A 27,961-nucleotide genomic window follows, 5' to 3' on the forward strand; every position below is an offset into this window, starting at 1 on the left:
TGCTTATTTCATTTGTTTTCATTTCGTCCGATTAGTCTTGATAAGTATCAAATTGTAAATCGATTTCACCATGTCAGTCTGTCTTTCTGCTGCTCGCCCATCTGTCCGCTTATGTAATGCCTGCCGGTCGTGAAAACGAAGCTTTCGTCTTCAACCTTGGCAGAAACATTTGAAGTTCTGCCGAGTAAATTGGAATTGACAATGATTCAAACGGGTCGAAGGACACTTCTACAGGGTCAGGTAAATTAAGGACACCTTCGTTTTTTAAAGAAAAAAATGGAGATTTTACTCATCGCTCATAACCTGCAACAATAAATATTTTTACGTTTTATTTTAAGGTATCAAAGATTCGGTCAGAGTCGAATATAATTTTCTTACTAATAAAAGCCAAAATTGATTCAAAAATTTCCACTAATTAAAGCAAAGCCCTAATCTACAGTTACATAACAAAAACGATTCCTTTGCTTTATTGATTATAGAAAGCGAATACATTGGGACTGTGCAAGACTGCACGAAAAAGACATTGGAATAGATATCTCGACAAATATATACATATCTATTTGCAATTGTATTATATATATATATTCATATTTATATATATATACATATATATATATATATATATGTTTGCCTGTCAACTGATGTTAATTACTATTGAAAAGTTTAGTTTGGTACCTTAGTTAATCTTTCAAGGTCTTGTCCGGTCGACTTTAGAAGACTTAAGTTCAAGGCTTTTAGGTCCTGGTTTGGGTCTTGAAATTATGCATAAGTCTTTTAATAAATTCCGATCTTTCCCACTTTGAACTTTTAACTGGCTCCGATATAATCGAGATCGATATCTCTTGTCGCTGAAATTATGAAACAAAAATTGCAATTTTCTTCTTCTTTCTAGTTACTGCGACCGTTCTACAAGTTTGTTCATTCCACACTTCATTGTTTACGCTCTGTTTATATATATGTTATTATGATATTTTTCAAGTTTCTAAATCAATTATCGCGACTGGTGTGATTGACACAATGTCCTGTTGTCTTTGTACCGCTCCCGTTGATATTATGGATTTTTAAGTTCATCAACCGTTACCTATGATATAACGATCATTTGAATAATTTTCAAGCTCGACTTGCAGAAGTGGTTGAGGGTAATGAATATGTAAGGAATGATCCCTTTCGTCCCTTATTTAGAATCAAATGAATACAAGAACAAATCGGGCTGTCTAGTTTCGGAATATCAAACCAGTTAAGAATATATATATATTTATATATATCACATATCTAGTTTATTTGTATTACATATTGGATGTCAAAATTACTTTTTATACATACATGGGCATTTATTGCTACTAAAATTTGAAAAAAAGTTATAAAAGAATTTTATTGAACTGTTTCAAGTACACGTTATGCCCTGTAATGCTTATAACTACGTTAGCTCCCAAATTTTGCATCATTTCCCTCTGAGCGCACTTAGATCGTAAAGATAAAGTGTTTTTGTCGTAATACCAAGTGTTACCAAAGCAGTACAAGCATCGATTTAAATTTTTCTTTTCTTTAAGAAATAATTTGAAATTTTGAGGTCAACGCTGAAAGAGTTCTTTGTTAGGTATCTAACCATCGAACTAAGCTGAACATAACGTTTAATACTCTTACCTTTATGATACTTTTACTTTGTTATTTAACTTTCTTCACCTATAAACTTAAATAAAATAACCGCACTTTAATTAAACTCATTGCAGTGTAACATAATTAAATTTCAACTAAAGGTTACACATTGAAACACTTAACCAGCATATGCAGTCGTGACTAAGAACGCAAAATCAGTGCTCTATATATATGTATATATATATTGCATACATGTACTTATATATATATATATATATATATATATATGTATATAAATATATATATCTACACAAACACACTTTTATGCACAGGTGTAAGCCCGTATATGTACAACCACTGAAAATTGTTTTTAAGCCGGAAGAAGTAGAAAAAAAAAACGTAAAAATAAAAAAAAAAAAAAAAAAAAAGTAATTGCGAATTTAGTTTTACGGACTTCAAAAACTTTTTGTGTTGCGTATTATTATTTCGTTAATTATTTCTTTTATTAAAAATATATATAAACACCGCAATGATGTTTAAAGTTTTCAGCTCAATTTTCGATAATCCATGAGGCTTATACTCTGTCAATAGCGTAAGTCTTTAAATTCTTATAACTATGTCAACCTAGTGGTTTCAATACACGAGTAAATAACTGTGTTAATTATTGTGTATTTCCAGGGTAAAGTACATTTTTTTTCTCTCTTTCTTTTTACCCGACCAATTATTCAGAGAAGTCTCCCTATGGGGATATTACAGTGACGTTCAGAACGAAGTGGGGAGAGAAATGTAGAAGTTCAGCGGCCCAGTACGGGTACAATATATAAAAAGTGCACCAGTCAGTGAAGGCTAAACAACAAAGACGTTTATAGTTCTTTCAGTGGAAAAAAATTCAATTAAATTATGGATTTTCTAAGCAGTTGCTCTTACATTCTTATGCCTTAAGTCTTTTTGTATAGGAGCTAACAACTAAACGTCTGTCCGAAATCGAAAAGTGAGCAAAGTTAGTGACCTGTGCGTGACCTGCGTAACAATAGAAAAAAAAAAATGCTTAGATCATTTAATCATTGCTTCTTTGCTATGAGTAGTAGTTTTGCTTATTTTCAAAGTTCATTATTCATGTACCTTCCGTTATTTCAACCGTTGATGTACGCAAAAATGGAAGCGGAAGAAATGGATCGATAATAAAAAATTATCATTTACTCCTAATTGACTGCATGGCTTCATTAAGACTTGAAACTTTGCTTAAAATGTATTTTGTGTATTTTATTAATTAATGTAAGATTCTGAGTTCTTCTTACCAAAGTCTGTCCTCTTATGAATACAAACTGGGTGTTCTTGATAGACGTTTGAAAATTGACAAATATGTGATAAAAATAATAAAACAATAAGAAAATGGATATACGCCCACCCTCCTTCTCATTGTGCATCGTCTTGGTGGCCGTGACATTGACTTCTTTCAGTTTATTTGAAAAGCAGTTCAGTTTATTTCAAGGCAACAACCCGTTGTACGATAGGCTTATAACTCGGGAAGGTTGTACGGTCAACTCGTTGAAGAAAAAGAAAAGCAACTGCAGTTTTTCTGCAAGTTTAGCAATGATTGCCCGAGCAGAGCGCGGTGCCTGTTTGACAGGGAAATCAAGGGAAATACCAATTGCGCAGTAATGAAGGGTATATTCGTTCGGTATATTGCTTAAATATTCTTCTCAAGTGCCTAAACAATGGACGAGAAGGCTTACTTCAGCGAAACAAATTAATTATCAACTTTCGTGGTTTGTGATGGAAACAGGTCCCAGAAATATGTGCATATATATATAATACCCATCCACTAAAAAGTTTGTAGGATGACATATAAATGTCGCCATCCATATGATCTTAAGGTAGTACAAACCTTCAAATGAAATGTGTCAAACTTTTATGAAATGGAAAATGGAGTAATGAGAAAACTTGAAGTTCGCGTGCAACAGTGCTGTCAACACAACTGCAGTGCGCAAACTAAATAATTCGTTTAAAGGTTGCTGCTTTGTAAAACTTGTATGCGGAATGATCAATAGTCATCTTACGTCTGTTATTTATCACATTCTCATTGGCTAAAGCGATTCAGTCGATTTAATTTAAACTATTTGTCTGTTAATATAGAAAATTGAAACTTTTCAGTCAGTTTCAGAGATCAAGTTGGAAAGGCACTTAATGTAAACCGACATTTTCACTTGAAACAGGCTCGATTGCCATGCATCAAAAAACAAAGTTTCTTTCGAAAATAAACGCAATTTTCTTGCTTTGATTTAAAAACTTTTTTTTAAGGTATCATACGGCATTAACAATACATACGACTTAGTGATAAACCACAAATCGATTTAAAATATTAAAAAAAAAAAAACAAATTTATGTTTTTGATTTTGTTGATTTGTTACTTGAGTTCTCTTCATTCACTTAATCTGTAGCCTAAAAGCATAGCAGAAAATGCATTATTAGTTTCTTTGTTAACTCTTGTGGCTTAGGAGATTTGAAATTTCTTTACTGATTTTTAATATTCTATACATATTAGTAGTTAGATACATACTTACAATTTCATTTGAAAGGAATATACAAAATATTACCCATGCAGGGATAATGGATGGACGGACAGATGAATAGACAGATGTTATGAGATTTATTTCAGTCAAATATATCTATCTACCTATATAGCTATCTAATGAGAAAGTCTTATGACTCGTTTAAATACCGCCCGCTCAAATTTTCAACCACCATCTCATTCAATTAACTTTACGATTTGGTAGGTAAGAAATCTTATTGACATTAGAAATTACTAAAATTTAATGAAATGTAAACTTTTCTTAACAAAATTAGTTCGATGCTTCTCTTACCTATTTGCTGATGAAAGTTTCCTTATAAACAGTACCAACGCCAATGAAATACTTATCAATCAATGTATTAATAAGTAGCGCTTCAAAAACGGAACTTATTAAGTTTGCCATTACACTTGCACTTCATCGTTAGAGTTTTTGAAATAGGTTTATGTATGCTGTATAGGAAGGTATATAACAGCTAGTAGGATTGGAGACGAGCTCGCATTTTCTTACATCACAAAATCATCACAAAATAAATGTATCAAATCAAGTTATCCGTTCATTTGAGGAAGCTGTTTGGAAAATGGGTTACCCGAGGGACACAATTATCCACATTTAATATTTGTCAAAAAAAACAGTGAAAACAGAATTTTCTCTTAGTAAATACTTGGAGAAAATTTGAAGGGAAAAAGAAGATTTTCTTGAGAACCCCTCCCATATAAGTTTTCTTACAAAAAATATACCTTTGCATGGTAACCGGGTGCAGTTTGTATTATTTTATAGTGGAAACTGGGAAAGTTTATGCTACATGTAGGGTGTTTATAGACTTCTACATTTCTAAGTTTACAAAACTCAATACTGTCAACTTTGCCTTTTTTTTTATTGTCAAAAACTCTTTTTTTGTTCTGTTACTAAAAAAAAAAAAATTTGATGATACGCTACACTATATACATAAATATATTTTTAACACCCTTCAAGACATCACCTTCATATAGTCACGAGAACTGATTTTTGATATTTTATCAAAACGAAAGAGGAACGTTTGCATAAGGCGGAGTCATGAAAGATATTTACACTTACCCTTAAAAGACTCTTCGACCTATTGCAGGTAGTTAGGCAATCTTTAGTGTTTAGTGATGGAAAACATTTCAGAGTTACTTATGATCGCACTCCCTACATAGCTACTGTGGATGCATACAGAGGTCGTAACAGAAACCCCTTACGAAAAAAGTAAAGTCTTGTATTTTATAGGAGGAATTAGAAGACATATATTAGTAGTTGATGCACGGCATACCGCTTGTGTTTTAAAATACACATTTTTCATTTTCTTACTTAGACTGAGAAATTATTATTTATATCTCAGATAATCGGGTGTAAGAAGAACCATTTTTTTCTCCTTATATATAGAGAAGCATAAGGTATTGCTTAAGTTATATGCGATTCCGCACATCTTCAGTTCGCTTTTAGCTCTTAGTTCGCTGCACGTAAGTTATGGCGAATCATTCCAACTTGTGATAAAAATGATTAAAACACATGCAGATAGCGCAATTTTGTAATACCTACAGTGACATCTAGATGAGCCCTTGCTTACGTACAATACAAGTTCGTGCCGATAAAGATTATTGAAAATCTGTATTTATGTTCTTGATTCAATTGCGAAAGTTTTCACAATATACCCGAAACCTCTCCCCAGCTTTTAAAAAACTTCAACAATCTCTTTTTATATAATTCTTTTACATTCTTCATGTATGCCTAATTCAATTAGAGATTTGTCTGTCGTCGGACTTTTATTGGTATTTGCAAAATCATCGAAGATGAATATTGTCTTGAATAAATGTGAAGACGGATGTAATTCAGCCAAAAGCAGCACAAATATAAGTTGGAGACAGAGAAAAACCTCGAGATATAAAGCCGAGTGCGCCCGTGTTCTTTGATATCAGAAAGTAATCTGTTTTGAATATTGATCGGAAATTTAGATTGATTATATGTTATATTCGAAACAAAGTATTACAACATTCTTCTTACTTATATTATATTAAATCGCTTGACTTAAAGAACATTTGATAGATATACTAAATAACAAAACTGTATAAAAACTTCTTAGCAAAACTAGAAATTTTCTCTCTGTTTTCCTGTTACAATATTCTGCTCTAAATTCGAAACTTCTAATGCGTGTACACATACATATATGCACACAATACATAAATGTTTTTCAAGTACTTTCAACTTCGCCTTTAACGAACGAGAACTGCGTTATCGTATCCATATATTATTATATATGTTTCGACGATTTCGATGCTGTGTAACAAAAATGAAAGCGGTGGCATACAGAATATAGAATTCGAGTAAGAGTTGTAAAGAAAATTTTATTCAATATTATTTCAAAAATTTGCAACGAAAGAAGGGTGAAAACTTTAACCTAGATTTTAGTTTATATATAATATATATACAAATGTATATAAATATTTTATATAGTTGTGTATATACGCGTCAATGTTGACTCTTGCTTGCTGTTGCCTGTCTTTATTCATATTGTGTGTTATGAGAACGCTTTAGAAATGCGTTTATACTTTATGCATCACTAGTATCAAAGAATGGAAACTTTTGTTATAATATTCTTGACAAGAATTCAAATAATGTAAATCAAGCATATGTTTGTGTATTGATCTTATCGATGGTCGATTATAGACGTTTCCTTAATAAGTATTGCGTATAAAACTGTTTGCGATCTTTGACTGGATATGTGTTTAATCAAGAGGAACTTTTCTATTTATTTTCTTCTTCTTCTTTTTCTTTTTATTTATTTTTTTTTTGGATTTTCTAATGGTTTTAAAAGATAAAAGTTTTATTTTAAGCTTCTTACGAAACAAGCGTTCCTTGTGATTTCTTGCGTAAAGTTAAACAATCTTTGAACTTTGTTGCTACCATAGACTGATAACTCTCTTTCTGTGCATATGTTCCAGAAGGGACAATAATCCTGAAGTCACTTTTATAAAGCATTTATACTCATTAAGTCAGCTTAAGAGATAAATCAGATAAAAAATTGTTTTCCATACACAATATAGAGAGTGGCAAAAACCTTTGTCAAGCTGTTGAGAAATTTTCTCAAATCACTTTTTATGTTCATATGGTGTTGGCGGTTAAACGATTCCTTTTTCGTTAAATTAAATTAATAACATTATATCAGTCAATTTATTTATAAACAGATTTAATTATCTTTTGAAAGTAAAACGATTTTCTTTACAAGGACGAATGCGCTTTACATAAATTAGTATAAAAATATAGAAACTTTTTTTTTTTCTTTTTAAATATTGTGTATTTTAACATAAACTATTAATAGGTTATGAAAAATTTCGATGATAAAGTTCTTGTCACGTAGTATTGAGCTGACTAGTAATAATAAAAGTTATCTCGTAAAAGTGCAGTATATGTTTTATCAAATCAACGGAGGACGTAACAAAGTAAAGTAAACAACTAAAATGAACAATAAAAATGAAACGATATTTTAGCGCAAGCTTCTCATTTTATGCGTACTTATAGCCATCGGTGGTGCAAGAGTATATTGAGTTCGGCAACGCGGAAAACGAAATGAATTATAACCGCATTCCGTTATAACAATCGTTTCGCAATCATTTCTGAGTAGCTTCAAGACCGTCTCTCTGTCTGTTCTCTGTCCATTTGCCTTTGAAAGAATTTTTTTGTTCATTCTACGAATCGAAGTTTACGAGATGTTTTGATGAAATTTGTCGCACCACTATCTTTTGACTACATTGCTATGCTTCGATGAACGCTGTTAAAAATGGGTTGAATGGTAACTCGTTTTTATGACCAGCCCTAATAAAATGGCGGATTTTGAAAAAAGACCTTACGCCATAAAAATTTTTCATTTTTAATATTTCTCGAGGAAAAGCAGTGAAAAACAAAAGTCAACATTTTTGTAAATTTGGATTTCCTAAAACCTCATAGACCTTCTTATATATATGAAGAAAGTTATGTAAAAGACGATCTACAGAATGATACTACTTTCTGGAGCTTATAAGGATTCCCACGGAAAGTAAGCCTTTAGGCGCCAAAAAGGATTAAAATTTAGTATTTTTTATAACGAAAGTAATGGTTTAGAGTACTTAGGATGCTAGGTTTCGCCCGGCTTTTTAGCATTTTTTATAACGCAAGTAGTGGTTTAAGGTATTCTATGGCTGGCCTTGCCCGCCTATAAGTTGTTAAGGCAGTTTTACATGAAGTTGACACTTTGTATGTGACTTTTAATGCTTTAATGCTATGGCCATCTATTCTTCATCATTCAGATATACTTGCTTCATGCTTTTACAAAAAAATGGGAAATAGATAGCATTACAAGTCTCAACCCTTTAGATTAATCGATAAAATTAGTCTGTCAAATGCAAGCTCGTATGGGTATTGATCCACGTCAACGATCCTGCAAGAGCGCTTAGAGGTGCTTTAACCTAGTTATTCTGTACTTCTTACACTCTTAAAGGCAAAATATTGCTGCGCCAAGGGTGAGTGGAATTTGCGCAAAAAAGCCTCATTAAAAACACCCAAAATATGATCCGAATACTTATTTTTTGAAAATTCTTAAGTTGACTCCAATAAATAACCGATAGTTGGATATGATATTCTATTGAAATTCGGGTAAAATTCACGTATGAGCAGGCACGATGTTTCCAAAAATTAGAAGGAGTCTGATGATAGGGAGAAGGATGGCCATAAATACAAATTAGGGGTTTGGTCGCCGAACGATCTGAATGATCTGAGTTAAGAACAGTAAGAATATTATATAAGTCGTTGGTCGTATGTTTAAAGCCATCCGATAAACTAAATTTGTAAAACATTTCACTTATGAATATTAAGTAAAAACTAAAAGTAAAGTTCCCTCTGATGTGTGGGATAGTTATGCTCTAGCCTTACTAAGATTTGACTGCAGTAGTAGTTACTGGAAGCAGAGAGAGTATGACGAATTTGAGCTTGGTTTTTCACTTTGCAAATTGGATTAGGTTACTCTCTGTCTCTCTCTTTCTCTCTCTGTCTCTTTCTCTACAAAATCACTTCGTTTATAAACATATTATTCTTAATCTTTGTTTCGGAAGCCTTAACGCTTCTTAATCAAAAAATCAAATATTGACTTAAAATCTGAATTAATAAGTAAAAATATTTTACGTATCGCAAATGTGGAAACTGAGGACTTGCAAGCACTGTTCAAAGCTCTTGTAATATCACACTTAAAATATTATTTTCAGTTTAACTTTTCCTTACGTTTATGTGAAACGAAAAGAAACTTAATTTTTAGTTTTTCTTATTTCATTAAATATATTCACATCCGCTGACTTCTGTTATTATATAACACATATGATGGCTGTTTATAAACATATGGGACCTTGCGTTTATGTACAGATGGAATGCTTTTCGTTTTGTAAATTACCCTCATTTTGTTGGAAAAATGATTCGTTTTTTAAATACTATTTCAAGTACTTACCCAGTTGTTCTTGCTGTTGATGTTGATGTTGCTGCTGTTGCTGTTGATCAGTATGGTGCGTGTATTTTGATTTTTTTACTGTTTTAAAACGCTTTGCGGATTGAGATGGCACCAGCTGCGGTTGTGTTTGTTGTTGTTGAGTATCGTCGACTGTCTTTTCTTCCAGAGGCGCGAGAGTTTGATTTCTGTCACCGCCATTGTCACCAGAGACAGCTGCGGTTAAGCCGGATGATGACGATGACAATGATTCGACGAGACTTGCGCTCTGAAATGTACTATGTTGGTTGCCGGATGTTGTCACAGATTTTATATGCGGTGGTGGAGGCACCGGATATCCTATATAGTCGACGACGTATTGCGCTAGCGGTTCGCCAACTTCATCGCCGCCCGTATTTCCGCAGTCCACACTGAATGCAGATGGTGACCGTTCAATGTAGATTTGACTGCTGGAATGATGTAGATGGCCACCGTCATGTGGTGCTGTGTATTTTATATGCCATAGTGTATCCTGAGTATTGGCAATGCTTGCGCGATTGCCAATCGGTTTCGTATAATTATTTTCAGACATTGAACAATGATGCGCGGACCCTAAAACAAAATAATCGACATCATGTTGACAATATACGTTTATAGAAATATAATTATCGGGTGCAGCATTAAACCAATAGAAAGCTTAATTAAATCGAAATTTTTGTAAGCAAAATATAAACGAGTGCAAGAAAGTTCAAATACTTATTCTCTTTCTACGTAAAAAGTAAAAAAGAAACATTATTTGTGCTTTAGATTCAAGAGATATCGAATAGCTAAAGAAAAAGTGAAAGACGATTCTTTAAAAGGATCGAACAAATATTTCATTAGATGTTAAGATAGTTAGAAAGAAATTGCTGAATAAATATTCGACTTTAGAAATTTCTTTATATATAATTCAAAATGATCTCGGTTTCGCCCTTTTATAGGAAAAATACTTCGACTATGGTGCACAGATTAGATGTAGGTAACTCAAGAGCCAACGGGCAATGGTTTGTTTTTTTTTTCCTCCTAACGTATAGCACGGCGACGGACAGAAGAAGTAGAAAGAAGAAAATAGGCAGTAGCCGCAAAGTGGGCGCCAAATAGGTAAACGTTGACCTTTATCGCCGAAGCACTCACTCGCCTTGCCTACGATCACGTAAATATCGTTATTAAAGTATGGTCTACCGCACTTGATAGTCGTTCTTTTCAACTGCGTGCCTAGATGGTAGCCCCAGGATTATTTGGTATAGAATGGGCAAACGTTGTGAAAGAATGGAATTAAACTGATTATCAGTCAAGTATGAATTTTGTCTTGAAGTAATTGAGAACGAAATTTGCTGCGGGCCTTCAAATGGTGGGACAAATATAAAAAATAAGAAAAATTTCCCATACCCACACATTCCGGAGAATCACGTTTCTTATCTTCTTGGGTGATTGAATTAATTCCTCATGAGCGATTTTCTATTTTATGTTTGTTTAATATATCAAATGAATATCGAACCGGTGACGTGAAAGTGTATTATCTCACTACGTGAATTTTTAACGGTTTTCAAAATTTCTGGTGTCAGATAAGCCGAACAGAAAGTTAGGAAAGTGCTGTCGGTACTCATCAAGAAATCGCTTAGGGCAAACATTTGATCGTTCAAAATAAAAAAAAAATGATTTTGAGAAGAAACAGTGTGTCGTGAATGCCTTGGCTTATATCGTGGTCTTTCACGCTATCAACGTTGCAGTATTGTTTTCATTTTTCAGCGCAATCCATGCTTTTCTTAGAAAATAAATAAAAAGGTAACGCGTCCCGGTTTCGGTATCTGGTAATGCATATAAAAATTAATCAAACATGATAGTTGACGAATTACTATAAATGGGTGACACTATATACAACATTACTGAGCGATGTAGTGGTCAGTGTGAATGTTAAGCAAGACAATTTAACCTTCAATGTCAGATGGTTAAAGTTAGTCGGGCCATTGATGTAACCTTTTTGTGTTCGTGCATGATTCCGGGTAGGCGCTATGTGCACATATGCTTCCATGCTTCGTACGTGCATGGAAATTATCTGATGTTTTGAGCTTCTATTCATTTTTGTCACACATCAGTTTGATTTAATTGTCGAGCGTGGACGCTCGAAAGTGTTTATTTGTGTCATTCCGTTATGAACTTGCATACATGCGCTACATATCTATTTAATTTCTTTATTATGAATGTTAATCTATTTATTCAGGTCCGTTTGTTGAGATTGTATGGCGAATTTAATTCTGTTTTTATAACTATTTTTATTAATTAAAATATATTTTAAAAGGGTAATGAAGCTCATGAGAATTGATGCTAACCGATGATAACACCTTGTTGTACACAACTTAATGGCATTATGGGTTTAGTTGCTTACTATTGTTTTTAACTGGTTATCTGTAAGATACAATTAATTTTTCGATTGCTCTTTGCCTTTCTTATATATTCTCTTCTTTTGCTTTACTGTGTCTAGATGAGATGTGTTATCTCTTGTAAAAATACAAGTTTCGAATTGATTTATTCTAAGCGTAACGCAAATTCCTTCCTAAAAAATCAATGATACTTGGAAATATTTCAAAACTTAAGAAATGTCAGAAAGCTTTTTAAAAGAAAACTGTAACGTGGTTGTTGGCAAAAAGGGGCGAAAAAGAGTGGATTGTCTTAATGGACTGCAGACAAGACAGCAATAACAGCAAATGTTGAGAAGTCTTTTTCACGCCTACATCTAAAGGCAAGTTAAGGAGATGAAGTTGTTCTATCCTCTTTCGCCTTGGCAAGTATTGCCTTAATCGACGGTTAGGATAGAGAGGGAGAGTTAAACAGAAGAAGAATCTGTCACTTTCAGATTGCATAAGTGCAATGTACCTATTTCTTTCATCATTGGGAAAAAGGCGAACTTTTCGAAAGGCGAACAACGAAAGAAATTAAAAAGTTCTTATACTGCCTCGAACCTATTAAATGAGGAGACAGAATTGAAAGTTCGCAATGCAAAAAAACTTTGTAGAAAAGATGTGACACGAAAACTCACAATGGATTAAAAACCTATATGCCGGCGCCTACCTGAAGGGTAATGAGTCATTTGAACTAAGTTTCTTTGTCGCGAAGTAACTGCGAACGAAACGTGGGCTCACCCCAGCACACTGAAATCACGCAGAAAATGAAAAGCATAGGTTTTACGAAGCGCGGCAAAAACGGCAGCGTTGCAAATATCAAAAGGATAGGTTCTAATTTTGGGATGCATAAGTGCGTGGCATAAGTTTCTTTAACTGCATCAAAAAGAGTAAAAAGATAAAGATTTGCGTATTAATTAATATTCCTAAATCGGTCGAATAACAAAATTAAGAAGAGATGGACGCATTGTGACACGAATGTCTGCAAATAATGTTCAAATCAATTTTAGATCTAAATTATAAGTTCTAACATATGATATATTGCAAAGAATCCTTTATTTTAAAATGGTTTCAGGTTTTAACTAAACTTTTGTATGGCTCTAATAGAATTCCGTGACTTGTTGCTTATAGATTTCTTTTCTCAGCTCTATGCATCATGTGTGTAATCCATTTTCATAAAACCAGCATATTAATGCATAAGTTACGTACATTCTCTGACTGTAATCTGTTATTTCGTTTGCTCTACGAACACGTATCTGTACGAGGGGACATAATGGCGTATATATGTAAATTCAAGAATGTTGCCTTCAATAAAGATATGTTTTCTTCAACTGAAGTCACGTCCATTTTGCATGTTATCCATTCACGGCTTATATCAAATTGAATGTAAAAATATATTTTATTATTCCTTTAATGATTTCATTGTTTCTCAACTTTATGTAATTGTCCTTGCATTCATGTACAACATACGAAGCACATATCATGTATATATGTAAGTGCATATGCAAATTTTGCATTGTTGTCCAATTATAACTGGGTTTTACAGCTTGCATTATGCATTCCTCTTAAAGTAAAAGCCGGAAATTACACGAGAATCATACGTGTTCTTGCCATAACTCTTTATGTGCATAACGTTAATAGAGATTTCACTTTCATTTCATCATTACGATTTTATCTATGTTCGTTGTAAATTGAAATTATAATTACAATGTGACATAGTCAGAAGTTGTTGACAGTAAATAGATCGCAATATATATATTTTTAAAAATTAATTATCACTCTGTAGAGGGTGTTAGCTTTTCCCTTTTTTTTTTTTTTATGGAGCGCCTTTCGTTTTATCTTGCTTTGTGGTTCCTAAAAGCCACTTGCAAGATGCTTACGAGCGTCTAGATAAGTAAGCTTTTAAGTTATGTAACGTTTAAAAACTTTAATGTGAATGGGAAAACTCGGGAAGAATTTCAGAAATGATATTTTCGTCGGATTTTGCGTAATAATCGAATTATGATTTCAGCCAAAACGATGTAGAGTTCATACGGAAGAAGCATTTCTAACTTGGCTTCACTTTCGCAAACCATATGATTTCTTTAGTTTGAAAATAAACAGTAACTGTTGGCAATATAAATTTTTATTAACTAAATATAACAAAAACTTGGCATCATTTTCACAACTGTACCGAAGTGACATAATTTTATATATCGACAAAAACATCACCACCGTTATAGTAAACTCTGGGCATGTATACGATCCTGTTGCTGCAGCTTGCAATTATGGTTACTGTTGAAAGAGCCGCGCTTCGTCGAATCGACATATTTCTTTTGTAGTTGATTAGACTCGTAGCCAGCATAGGTTTGACAGATGCTATGATGATGATTCTGGTCGAGAGTATACAAAATTGTTTTGGGAGACCAAAAAGTTAAATGGCATGAGGTAGTTAACATCTTAAATATACCAGAAGACAGTACCTTTATTACTTTGCATGAACATTTTTCCATAAGGAAGGTCTGTTCAAAGTGAGTGTCGCGTTTACTCTCTTTGATAACAACGTTTTGGAGCCGTTTAGGCGAAATAAAAGGAATTTTTCGTGCGTAACAATGGATGAAACATTGAAACGTCACTGCATTGCAGCGGCAACTCCGCATTCACGCGAGCGAACAGCAAACGTCGAAAGTCGTCCAAAGTGTGCAAAAAAGCAAAAATCATGTGGAAAGGCAAACGATATAATATCCGTTGACAATCTTGAAAAGGATCGAACATAGTGAACATAAAGTTAGACCGGAAATTTATTGAGTATATAAGGTAATCAAATATAAAATCTATAGATTATTATTATACTTTTAAAATTGAGTTTTGCATTGAAAAATGCTTTTTCATTTTCGTTTATTTAACTTAAAACAAGTATGTTTTTACGATATAAATAATTGCATTAAAATATAATCTTAAGTTTAGTATAAAGAATATTAAAAATTGTTTTATGTTAAGGTGCAGTAGAAGAAGAAAGTTGTGCATTAACATTTAGCGAAGTGCAAAAAGCTTTTCATCATCGTATACTTATCTGATGTTGTATATAAGCAATCGAGGATGCGCTTCACAACAAGTGCAAAGTAATTCAAATTACCTGTAAGTTTTACACTGGGCTTCTCAAGTATATCGACAAATTCTAAGGGCGATTCTAATAGAGATGATGTTGTTGTTTGCGCCATTATTAATTTCTTTAAAGATTTTCTCAGTTGCTTATCGTTTCTAATGTTATCGATATTACTATCATTTGCGGAACTTGTAACGTGACCAAGATCAATGGACTTGTTGCTAACATCGTTTTTGTTAATATTGTTGGGCGAGGATGCGGTAGTGGTGGGTTTGTTCTTCTTTTGTCGGCTGAGAGTTGAATTGAATGGTCCTACATTAAGATGAATAAAAATTGAAAGCCGAAATATGTATTAAAATAAATACTTAGCGGCTGTAAAAACTCTCTCTCTATTTATTTCCCTTGAAAATGCAATATGACAAAAAAATATATCAGAACTTGTCTATATTTGCTTAATCCGTGCTAGTAAAGGTAATTAGTTTTTGAGGAACTTCTAATAGCCGTGAATATTTATCGCGCTTTTCCTCAAGTCCCTTTTTTTTAATTTTTGTAATCGATAAAACGAAAGAAGGATTAATTTTTCATGAGCTTTATGTGGTCAATGAAAAATTGATGGAAATACTTGAAAGGAAGTAATCATTTGCTTCTAGACTCTTCGTTCGTTTGTTTCGTTCCTGTTTTACTTCAAAGTAATCCAACGAAGAAATTATCCGCAGCACGCGTTTGAAAAATCGTAAATTAAGCTTTCTTAAGGTAGTTTGGATTGATAGTATGAGGTTTGAGTTCAAGCAGGCCATTTTAGTTTCACTTCAATGGAACTAAGTATGCTCGAAAGGAAGCCACAAGTTAATGCGTACAAATTCTATCTAACCTTTTACTCTTCGACTACGGCAACGAGTGAAATTTATTTGTTCTTAAAACAAAAAAGAATTTTTTGTTATCAAGGAAAGGAAGCTCAAGTCTGTCCCAAATAACGTGTATTAAAAAGAGTTTCTTTGACTGAGTTAGATGCTAGGATAAATAGATAAGACGTCCAAAGGAGTATATCTTCAAGAAATCTTTAAAGTTCATTAAAATGTTTTCATTGATAGATTATAGAGGATGATTATATGGATTATGTGCCTCGAAATGAAATATGGTGGCTGGTAAAAGTTTAATGTAAAGAGAATATTTTATAAAGTTTTATAATAATTCTTACAACTCATTAACTCTATAGTAGCCGTTGAATGCTTGCAGAGTCCATTTTTCCTCGATGTAGAAATAGTTCCTTATTTTTTCTAATGAGAAAAGCTCAAAAATACCATTTGTTTGGTCAGAAATAAGTGGGAAAAGAGAAGGTGGTGGCTGCAGCCTTGTGGGTAAGTGTTAAGCCATTATCGACTGAGCCCTCACTATAGTTGCTTGACATTCGAACACACAAGCACTGACTTGATAGTTATTCACGAATCGTAACTAGTCAGGAGCTCATGCTAAAAGGTATTTTATTCAATGTGCTAATCATCGCTAACCATTACTTCTTCAAAAAGTTAATAGGAATTCTATAAGAATTATATAAGAATTCTATATAGGAAAAAACATTTTGAGGAGTAATTTTGTAGCTGTTTTCATAAGAACAGAAGCCCAATTAATCCTAGCCCGGCCACGTCTTTCTATAATGAATCATGCAACTAAGTGCTTTTCAGGCACTTATGAGAATCATGTGAACAATTAATGTGTTTTGCTTTGGTTTACAGTTTAAATTTAATTATTTATGCAAACAAGCTATATAACACAAACTTAAAATACTATACACAAGCTAATTGTTTTTTGGAAATGCGATAAAAAATAAACAAATTTTAAATGAGCCTCAAAGGCTTATCGTGGTCATGGATTAAGGTTAAACAGATGATAAATTCATGATTGAAACCAATGTTAATCAGAAAGTTTTGGTGAGTACACCAAGGAAGCTAGCAATAAATAGCGTAAATTTACGACATTAAGTTAAGAAATTATCACATCAAGTCTTCTGATACATTGTGCTCCTTTTTCGTTTCAATTGTATCAATTATTGCGGGTAGCGTTTTGTAGCGATGACTTCGTTCGATTAGAGCAGCTCATAATCGACTTCGCTAAGCGCACCGTCCAAAATGAAAGGACAATGGACACAACATCTTTACCACCCGTCAAGATTAAATAACATTTCCCTTAAACATTATTTAAGAAAACTCACGTTCCCGACGTTGTCTGGCATAGAAATCGATTTATTCCAGTAAAATTCGTAAACATACATCAGCGAAATAACTAATGATGCGTAGAAAAGTCTAAGTCCTGTCATTGCTCACAAATACAGTTCCTGTGCGTTATAAGGATGAGAAAGTGCTTTTTGATAAGAACACTATTATATATATCGTATACGTTTTGGTATGTTAAGCGAAGTGGGATCGGGGTGGGGTATTCAAAGTTCGGCCGTGGTCAACTGTGTAAATCTGTAAAAAAGAGTTTTACAATCATTTCAAAAACTCCTTTGTTAAGATTTTCATTGAATAATGGCCTTGAGAATAAATGCCACCTAGGGAGAATTTTTAAAAATCATTTTTTCTTTTTTTACGTCTGCATTTGAACTAATTAAAGTTTGAGTCTATCAAAATATTTAATGGAACATCTTTGATACACTTTACGGGAGTTGAACTTTTTTAAAGCTGTGATCCGCTTAGTGTTTATATTGAGAGCTTTCTCTCTTTCAGGTAACGCATATATGAAATAGAAAAAATAGAAAAGAATATTAAAAAGAGCATTTTCTCTCTATTTTCTTTTACTTATTTCCACAGTACTTATTATGTAATTCATTGCACTAATAACTTTTTCTCTCAGTTCATTTATTCAGGTAAACCTGTTTTTATTGTTGATTGTTATTGTATGAATTATTGTGGTCGCTATTGTTTTTCCGGCTACCATGCACATGCTCTTGTCATCGAAGCTGACTTAAGTGCTTGTCCGTCTCTACCGTGATGTATACACGTTTTGTCCGCATTGTTTTCTGTCAACATAATTATTCTGTTGTTAATGATGCTGTTTTTATTATTTTACTATTTAAAGGTCAACACGGTACTACTTTATACAATAAGGAAAATCAGAAAAATCATTTAATGGAACAATTGATGCAATATTACATTTGTATAAGAAAAATCATTATTATTAATTGACCTGAGCTTTTCAAAATGTTTTGCTTCATTGAAATAAATTTTAAATCTATACTCTTTTGGGAATTGAATTGTTTCTCGATTGCAGTAAGGATTTATTTTTCAATGGAAATGTAAACATGAAGTTGAGGTTCTTTTTCAGTTGATTAAAAACTTGAATTTATAAATTGTCCTCCTCAAAACTTTTGAAGAAATAAGGACAATTATTATATAACCTATTTTAGGATGAAATTAAATGAAAAGAAAAATTCATTTCTCTTCGGTAAGTTATACGATATCGAAATTACGATATTTGAAATCGCAATCTGGCAGCATTTCCTAAGTGATTGCACCAATTTAAAAATCCTTATTTACCAAACATTATCTATCTTTTCTTATGTATTTCCCTTCGGGTAGGTGTGGTTGTCTCTTCGCGTCGATTTGCTTTTTCGGTTTTTTAAAGAAAAAAACGAAGACCTGTTTTAATATTTATTTGGAGATTGAGATAAAAAGAAGAAAAAGAAAAGAAAAACCTGTAGTCGTTTCGTCGCTTATAGGCGCCCTTATACCCCGACCAATTGATGTTTGAATTTGAGCTTTGACTCGAGATCGCAAGATATTTCATATTCTTCCGTTGTATGGAAAAAACATTTCCAGCCTATAAAGGGCAGACATGAGAAGTAAAGCGATAACTACTTACTTTCTCTAACACACTATAAAATTAAATTGGAATAAAAGACAGAACAGTTTAGATTTCTTGTAAGTTTCGGTCATATCCCGAGCTAAGCTTTGGCCAAGCTCCTTCTTTCCAAATTTGGTGTAAATCGGTATATATATATTTCGTCAGCGAAAAAAAAAATAGTGGATTGCACTAATTTTTTTGTTTAGCAAATGCCGTCGGCTATTACCTACTCTTATCTGCTTTGATAAAACTAGAGCTAAGATCAAGATCTAAAGTGTCATTTGTGCCTATCAGTTGCTTACTAGTGAAACCTTCACAATGACGAAAATCGACATAGTAAGCATATATGCTAGAAATTCATTTCATAGAGTTGGATTTGAAGTGGTTCTAAAACCTCCAAAAAGACTCAGTTCAAAATTATGTTACATTCTTTCTTTAGAGTCGCATTTTGAAATGTTTGCACGGGGCAATTAATTACAGAAACAGAAAATTCAGAAAGTAGTATCGGCACAAATTACTGGTCAAAATATATTAACTTCCCAATTCCCAACAACTTTGTCATCCGAGAAAGTGGGGATCTATAATTTGTAAACAAGATTTTACGGACCGACATAAGACTTGCAGACGGACGCTTATCTTCAAATCGGTTCAAAAAGGATTCTGAATCTATTATAATTGTCTGTATTTAGATGACAGTACTTTAATTGCCAACGAACCCATATGATTGATTAAGAGAACAATGGAAATAATATTCCAAAGTTCTTTAAAATTAATGTGTTTTTGATATTTTATGCTTTAACTGCTTTGACATTTTAAAGACTTCCTATCATGAATTTCTTAACATTTATTACTTTCACGAATTTATATCTTTATTGTTATTAGTACCATTATTATTATTTTTTGCTATAAACATGATTTTACTTTTATCATCGGTCCATTTGGTCTTTGTTCCTTTAATTAAATGTATTTTTTTTTCATACAAATACATGCGCCAAGCGAAGGAAAGGCGAAAATATCGTATGATGTACATGTACTATGCGTTACGTTAAATTAGAGCGAATGGTTTTATGATTTTATCCTCCTTCTTACTTTCGTCTACTTGTACGTATGCATTTCGAATGAATTTGTTCATTTAAAGTGGATGTGCAGTTTGATTGTAGTGTAATTAACCAACGAGAATTTGTTGATGTTTGTGTATTTGGGAGACGGGTATATTTGTTACAATTGCTTATACTTACACTCTGTACCGCCGGACAATGCATGATGAGCAGAGGATGGCACTACTTGATAGCTTTCTCCTTCCGTACCGATTGCATTTGTCATATGACAGCCGTAACCATTTTGTGCGCCATACAGCGAGCTCGCTGTTGATTTGGAAGGCAGTGATGATGATTGCATTTGCTGTTCTTGTTGCTGGTAAGAGTGCTGGTGGTGGTGATGATGATGATGGAGTAGGTCTTCTGCATCCTGGACGGCAGTGAGCGTCAATTCCATGGCATGTGCTTCGAGACTTTTACTGTCAATACTGCCGGTTGGATAGTAGGGAGGCGGTGGTTGGTTGGCAGTTGTTTGGGCCACTATTGATGGGCGACCAGAATCTAGGTCATATTCTTTAACAGTGGCTGCATTGGAATTTTTTGCAGCGTTTGAACGCCGACATCGACACAATACTATCGAGAAACCGGTGAATAGCAGAAAAGCTATAGATGCTATAACAATCGCAACGACGACAGATGTTGTAAAACTTGACGTTTCCATAAGATACGATTTACCAACTGAAAGCAAAATACAAAATATATATATGTGTGTGCGTGCAAGGTTGACTGCTGTAAAAGTGAACGTTATTGCAAAACATCGAGATTACATGACATACTAATGGTTTATGAGCTTGGCGAGACCAAAGTTTGAAAATTACACTTGTGTGATCGTCATTTACGAGGACATGTTTTAAATCTGCGGAGAATTGGTTGAATAATAAGGAAAGATAAGACAGCCGGACATATGAAACAATTTCAGTTCTGTGTGCAGTAATTATCAATAATCCCAGTAGTTGTGTGCTTGTCATTATCCAAATCGGCAGTGACATGTAGCTGCATTCATATGCATTTGGAATCATGTAAATGTAAATGGTAACGCAATATGTTTGCGATTTGTTGTACTTACCTTCAGCATTTGCGTATTCGCCGCAGTGGTCGTGATTAGAACGCAAACATAACTTTACACGTACTGCTGGCCCCTGATTATTTTCAGCCAATGCAAGTGTAATATCTTCGGCGTGACCTAGCGGTCGTCCCGATGTACTGTAATGTGTTCTCTGAGCAATGTGATTGATTGTAGTTTCTTTAAGTGTGGCTTCAGAGCCGGATGCCTGCATAGCGATTGTATCAACAACTTCCCATGCTGCTATTGACGACTCACGATTTACCAATGATTCGACAATAGCAATAAGCGAAAGGCAAGTAGCTGCTACATTAATACCAACAATATGTGAGTTGGGATCATATGTCACGTGTAAGGGTGGTGGAATTTTGCTGACCTTGGTTGTAGCCATAACTTCGTTTGAATAGCCGGAACTACCTTTACCATTGAGTGCATAAATCTTGAAAACATAGCTTTGATGCTGATCGAGTGGTGAAACCTTGCATGGATTATCACGGAAACAATCAAACTCCAGCCATTCGGGAGAACTTAATCCACTGCTTGATGATGCATATGTTTGTACTGATATAGCGCAGTCTGAAAGTAATTGGTCCCGTGGTGTTGCCACTCGGCGATATGTGGCTAAAAATTTAGTGCTTAACATTCCACCGTTAAAACCAGGTAACCAGCTCAGTATAACGAAATTGTGAGCTGTCTCTAAAACTTTAAGTGCGGTGGGACGCTCTGGCGGGCCTTTTGGCTGCAATCGGATTTGTGTACGAATTGCGTCAAGTGGATTGACAGCACGACACGTGTAATCACCATAATCTGAGTGAGAGAGATGATTTATTCGTAGTATCGATGTGTAGATGTCATTGTTATCAACTCGTGTACTGATTTCGTAATGGCCGTCTGAGGACATTGTCAAAGGAGAAGGATTGTTACCGAATTGCCATTGGAATTCCGGTTTCGGATAGGCCTGAACTTTGCACATAACTTCGGCCGATTCTCGCACATCATAAGCAACCTTATTGTATTGATGAAGAACGATGGGTTCATGTTCAATACGTAAGTGCATGCTGGAGTTGGCGGAATTTACTTCGTTCTCGTATAGACAAGTATATAAGCCTCGATCAGCAGGAACTAATTGATTACCATTCGGACGTCCTTTACCCCGGAATTTTAAAATGCTTTGCACTGTGACAATGCCGTTGGACGTTTCGGTGGGTATGGTACGTATTTCGTACATTTTTCGCCCAGGCAGAATTTCTGTTCCATCTTTAATCCATCGTATAATAGGGGATGGTTTGGCTTTGGCGCTGCATGTAACCACATAATCAACATCTCCTACCCGTCTAGTAATATGCTGCTGCAGCTTGGCTAAAAATTGGGGCGGCTGATGCACTTCTAAAGTTATGGTAGCCATTTTGCCCATACCAAGTTCATTCACGGCATGACAATGATATTTGCCTTCGCTGCCTAAATGGGCTTTCGGTATAGAATATTGGGGACCTTGGGCCAAAATTTTTTGCGTATTGCTCAAGTCGTTATTCATATCGCGAAACCAACGATATTGGGGCACAGGCCAACCTGGTGGACTCGCCGAACAGCTAAGGGTAACGCCGTTGCCGACGTGCACCACGGGTTTGTTCGGCGTAATATATGCTTGTCCGGGACGGTGCCTTACTAAAAGAGCAACAGTAGAATTGCCAACTCCTTCAACACGCTTAGAACCAAATGGTTGCATGTGATTCGTAGCACGACATATGTAGTTTCCAGCATGTTCTGCCCGCACAGAAACTAAAGTCAATAATTCTCCCATATAACGAAAATCAGGTGCCCCTTCCTTTAACCATTCAATCGTTACGGCTGGAGGATTTGATGTTACGTTGCAACGTACAATGACAGTTTCACCTTCTTCTGCTTCATGGGTTTTGGTCTCTATTACTACGATGGGTGGATAAAGGACATCCAGTAGAATGTCTTTTTCACCAGATTTTCCTAAACCGTTATCCGCTGTACAAGTGTACTTGCCGGCATGATGACGATTTACTCGGTATATGGTATGAATGGGCGTCGTGCTTACGTACTGTCCATTGCGAGTCCATCGAACACTCGAAACCATAGGCTTAGCATCAACACGGCAATCTAATTTGGCTACATGATCACGTTCAATACGTAAAGGATTTTGTGGGCCTACTTCTACGCGAGGATAATCTGAAAAATAAATTGTTCAACGATAAATTTTGTTAAATAAACTTTCTCTATTATTTTGAACACGTATTTATGCACACATTTGTACAAAACTGAAGCTAGTTAATTGGATCTGAAAAAGAATTTAAAAAAAGAACTAATTTGTGGCTGTACAACCACATATGTGTGGCCAATTGAAGTCATTGTCTTTAGGGATATATTCTGCACAGTTATGTAGCATAAAATATTGTTCTCAGCTAATATGACATTAAATCGGCCAAACTGTGAAAATGGCCAAAGGCTGATGGAAGGAAAGCAAACACAACTTGTTTGACTATCCGGTTCACTAGCTAACTAATCCACTGCCATCATATATAGCTTTAGGTTGTTATTATTATTATTACTGTTTCCTTAGTTGTTGTTATTGCCAGTGATCCGTGACGTTAGACATTTCCTGTTCAATGACCATACATGCTTTAGCTTATCGAAAGAGTTGCTGCTAGCGCTAGCTTTGTGCGGTAAATTAGCCTTATGCATTATTGGGTTTTCTCTCGAGAGTTCGTAACAGTTCGCAGTACAAAGATTCAAAACATTATTAATATTTTAATAACTAACGTTGCGCATGGACACGATAGGTGCAACAATAAGGTCTACACTAGTTAATTTGAATTAATTGAGCGCGCGCTTAAAGAGAAAGTTTAATAAGTACGAAAGTTTCCTCGCCCAAAGCGCGAATGTAATTGCGGTTTACAGCGACTGTCAACTAAGTTAACATGCTTTGCTATAATTTAGTTTTAACGGCAGATTGGCGAATTTGGATTTATTTGCTGAAACAATATTGTACAAGCAATGCGAAAGCATTCAAAAGCACAGGTATTTGCCTGACTGAGGTTTGGCCGTCACAGACTTGTTGTAAATTCATGTTCTACACATGGCACCTTTAATACTAGATGTATATGCATTTTGATTGATTTAAATAGTAAGTAACCTTATGCTAAAAGCAATAATGTGTGTGAGTTTGTGATTTAATCAAAGCTTATTTTTGGTAAACTTCAAATTGTTTTCATTATACTTATGCAACTTCGAAAATATTAATAAACGCATCAGACTCGTTTAGTGTGTAGTGATATTTATATATTAAGTGATATATTGCGTTGTGTGTGGAGACGGGGAAAACCAATATATAACAATATAAACGTTCCGTTTAAATTAAATTTCAACAGAACCGTGTGGAGTGACGCGTGATTTTTTATGAGATTTTTTCTTTATGTTTCCTTTATAGAACGTGTTACCCTCACGTGCACAAATGCAGTTTATGCCCTTATTTATGTTACAGGTAAATAACAATGATGCTCGAATGCTACAACATGCACAAATACCTGTTTATACACTGAGAGAAAAAGTAAGGCCGTAAGGTTCTGGTAAGACAAAGTCGCTCACTATCACCAACCGCCCTCTTTCGTCATAAAAAAAAAAGAAAGGAAACAATGCAGGCTTATGAACATAAACAGGATTTTACATAACACTTTCAAATGCTGTTCGTACCAGGTATAAAAGATTTTTTTATCTATTAAGTCGCTCCTATCGTTGAGTTTCATTATGTGATGAAAATAATGTTTAGTGACCAAGTATTTAAGTTACGTTTGTAATTGTGGTTTCGCTGCGATACGATTCTCAAGTCGACGCAATTTTGTACATAGAACTTGTTTGCCTACCATCATAAACCAATTTTCAAGTGAAAAATTCTAGTCATCATTGGCATTCTCGTATATTGACCCGTTGAACTGCATTATGCAGTATTTTTGTTCAGGCGAATTTCTTTCTGATGGTGCTCAAGTAGACCCTTCTTTGAACGACTATTAGTTTCCATGAACCCGCGAAATTTTCCATCAATGATATACTTCTTTTAGAAGCCTTGCGCTCAGTGTTTCGCTTCGGCAAATTGAAAAAAAAAGAAGAAAATTGGGAGAACTGCTTCGACATAAGCTTAAGAGAACCAGATCAAATTCAAATCGCTTTCTCTCTCGTAAGCTTGGTAATCCGTGGGTAGAAATCTCATGTATATTCTTGTAATTATGAAAAGAAATAGATGAGAAAGGGCTCAAGTTGCATTCTGAAGAATATGCAATGTTCTCATTAGCCTGAAGTCGTTGATATATGTCAATCCAGTATGCAGTTACTTCTAGTTTTACAAATTAGTTACTATTATATCTTTGAAGCGAAGTTACGTTTACAATGTTATCGAGCATATCGTTCACTTTTGTATACGTTTCCACGTTAATCTCTTTTGTGTTGCATTGTATTGCAAATGTATATTTCAAGTATTGGTTTACACTGTAAACGACTGCTTGTGCGTGCAATAACGCTTGCATAAGGTTCAATTTCATAAATTTATTTACCATTTTAATAGAAAAGATGTAAGAAAGGAAATGGAAGCAACAATGTTTGCATTAAATGAATGTTTTCGTATAACCATGATTCGTACATGCAAGCGTGTCATACTCACGTGCAGATTTCATAGCGAATGAGATTGATTCACAACATATTTTATAGTGTTTTATATCTACTATAAGGAGGAAGATGTTAGATTTGTGAGACATTCATATATGTGTCAATCGTTGAAGAAATTATGCATATATGTATATAATGTACCCATTCCGGATCGATGGATGGATAATAGAATCGAATGGACATTTCTGGTTTTTAGTCTTAAGACTTGAATACTCAGAAATGCTGTACAAATGCTTGTAGTGGAAGGGCCGATGTTGATATTACCCCAAAATTCGATTTTCCAACAAAGTTGTCAAATCATGTCTTTCAATCTTACCGCACCACCGACACCTTTGTCTTAGGATGATCGTAAGATTTTTTCGAGGGAGTGATTTTTTGAAAAAAACTCTTAAATCGACGCAATTTTGCGACGAAATTCCACAGAGCTCAAGGGATTTTCAGTCGTAATTTCGTCTATTTACGGGTAACGAAGAAACGAAATTTTTTAAAAAAGGAAAATCATAATCTTTGGAAAATTGTCAGGTGTTCATTTATTTATAGAAAATGTGAAAAAAAATGTTATTTGTTAAACCTTTTTCCATTTTTGATGCTTAAAAGAGGATATTACCTCCTAAGTGTGGTTGCAAATTCTTCTCTAATAAAACTTTCACGTCATGTTGAAAAATCAGTCAAACTGGGCGCAGTTGCTAAGAAATGTTTGTTAAAAAATTAAAAGGCTTTTTGTAACATACGATGTTAGTAATACGCAATGTACGATGTGAATCAATTTGTCGCGCTATCAATACACAGGCTAATGGCGGTCATAAAAAACTCGTTTCCATTCGTGCAGGATTTGTCTCTTGTTTTTATTTGAATGGAGCGTTTGAAACCAATTTTGTACGATTTTTTTTTTTTTTTAAGGGACACTTAGTCGAAAGAGGAGAAGTAAAGTTATGAACAGTTTACCGCAGTGCTGCAATAGCATTTTGTTCTCATTTACTCTTTGATATTTTGACCCGTTGGGGGCAACACCGCGTCACCATGAAACAGTGGCCAGTTCAATAATCTTTGCGCAATGTTCAAATTTTTTGAAAAAAATTGGCCTTTGATTACGTCAAGCTTACTTGTGCTAATGCGGTCGTTATAATTTTCTCCAAGTTTTTTGCAGAGACAAGTTAAGGAGTGAATATGGCAACTGTAAGCGAGGTTACTAATCATGACACCAATTTATCGATTGCCCATAGTTTCCAAGAATTGAGCAACACTACGACGTTGGTTACAAAAGGAATAACTTTATGGCTACGATATGCCGGGGTTTTAAAAGCAGAAACAACTTGTTTGCTAGTGAAGCAAGTTTTTGGAAATGACTTGCGTTTAAAAAGCTCTTTGACAAAGGATCTCACATAATGAAAGTACTTTCGAGTGTTTTTGACATCAAGTAAATCTTCCGTTTTGTGCAATTCGAGAGGCTTAAAATAAGTTGAGAACTGATTGTTGAGGAAGATATCAGTTTGAAAGTCTAACCGCTGAACTACTCTAACGCACAACGCTGATGCTTCTTTGTTGATTTCTCTTCAGGTATACGTAATTTTTCGACAGGCTTTACTTCTCTTGATATGCAACATTTATCTTCATGGATACCTAAATGCATATGTATTTATATATATATGTACAAACTTGAATAATCCGAGCATTGTAAGCTTATGTAAAAAACTTTTTAAAATGATTTCATAACGGGTCATACTTTCTCCCTTATCAGTAGATGGACGTGCTCTCGCCTACAACAACACATTCTCTATTAGCAAAAGTCGTTATTAAGCGTAAAAAAGACGACATATTTCATATGAAAGCAAAATTAATTTATAAAATATTGATTTTTAAGGTTTCTACAGAGACTTGGAATTCTGTTGTTTTTGGAAGTTCGAAGGGAACCATATGATTTTTTAAAAGATAATAAAAGATTCTGCGGAAACCATCAAAAGATTACGTGCGAGTTGATGACTAAAGAAAAACTTTTAACTTTAAATATTTATTACTTTTCAATAACATTTTCTTGTTTTTTTTTTTTTTTTTATATCAATTAAAGTTTTAAGTGTTGTGTGGTAAGTGCTTTTAATCGAAACAGAATTTCCCGTATGACGCTTTT

The 27,961-nt window shown here is 34.2% G+C and overlaps 2 protein-coding genes across 2 annotated transcripts in view; both read right to left on the reverse strand.

The window, feature by feature from the left end:
* Positions 1-9,270: 9,270 nt before the first annotated feature.
* On the reverse strand, positions 9,271-15,459 carry LOC119633567 (ras guanine nucleotide exchange factor B-like). The gene is made up of 3 exons (XM_038027181.1): positions 15,184-15,459; positions 9,655-10,242; positions 9,271-9,311 (listed from the first exon to the last, which is right to left on the reverse strand). Exons 1-3 carry the CDS (start codon positions 15,266-15,268, stop codon positions 9,271-9,273), a joined length of 714 nt encoding a protein of 237 aa, XP_037883109.1. The 5' UTR covers positions 15,269-15,459.
* The window catches only part of LOC119633040 (Down syndrome cell adhesion molecule-like protein 1 homolog), a 159,270-nt gene continuing 146,700 nt past the window's right edge, over positions 15,392-27,961 (reverse strand). The window contains exons 5-7 of the mRNA XM_038026230.1: positions 21,157-23,349; positions 20,232-20,768; positions 15,392-15,465 (exon numbers count right to left, since the gene is read on the reverse strand). Coding sequence (XP_037882158.1) covers positions 15,464-15,465; positions 20,232-20,768; positions 21,157-23,349 — 2,732 coding nt within the window. The 3' untranslated portion in view covers positions 15,392-15,463. The remainder of the gene's footprint in view (positions 15,466-20,231; positions 20,769-21,156; positions 23,350-27,961) is intronic.

The sequence above is a fragment of the Glossina fuscipes genome, unplaced genomic scaffold (genome assembly GCF_014805625.2).
Source record: "Glossina fuscipes isolate IAEA_lab_2018 unplaced genomic scaffold, Yale_Gfus_2 2, whole genome shotgun sequence".
NCBI classification, from domain to species: domain Eukaryota; kingdom Metazoa; phylum Arthropoda; class Insecta; order Diptera; family Glossinidae; genus Glossina; species Glossina fuscipes.

Coding starts and splice junctions, on each gene's coding strand:
- LOC119633567 (XM_038027181.1), bottom strand. CDS start 15,268: ATGGCGCAAACAACAACATCATCTCTATTAGAATCGCCCTTAGAATTT. Junction 10,243..15,183: donor GCCCAGTGTAAAACTTACAG/GTAATTTGAATT, acceptor ATTTTGTTTTAG/GGTCCGCGCATCATTGTTCA. Junction 9,312..9,654: donor TCAACAGCAAGAACAACTGG/GTAAGTACTTGA, acceptor TTATTAATTCAG/ATTTTAAGTCAATATTTGAT.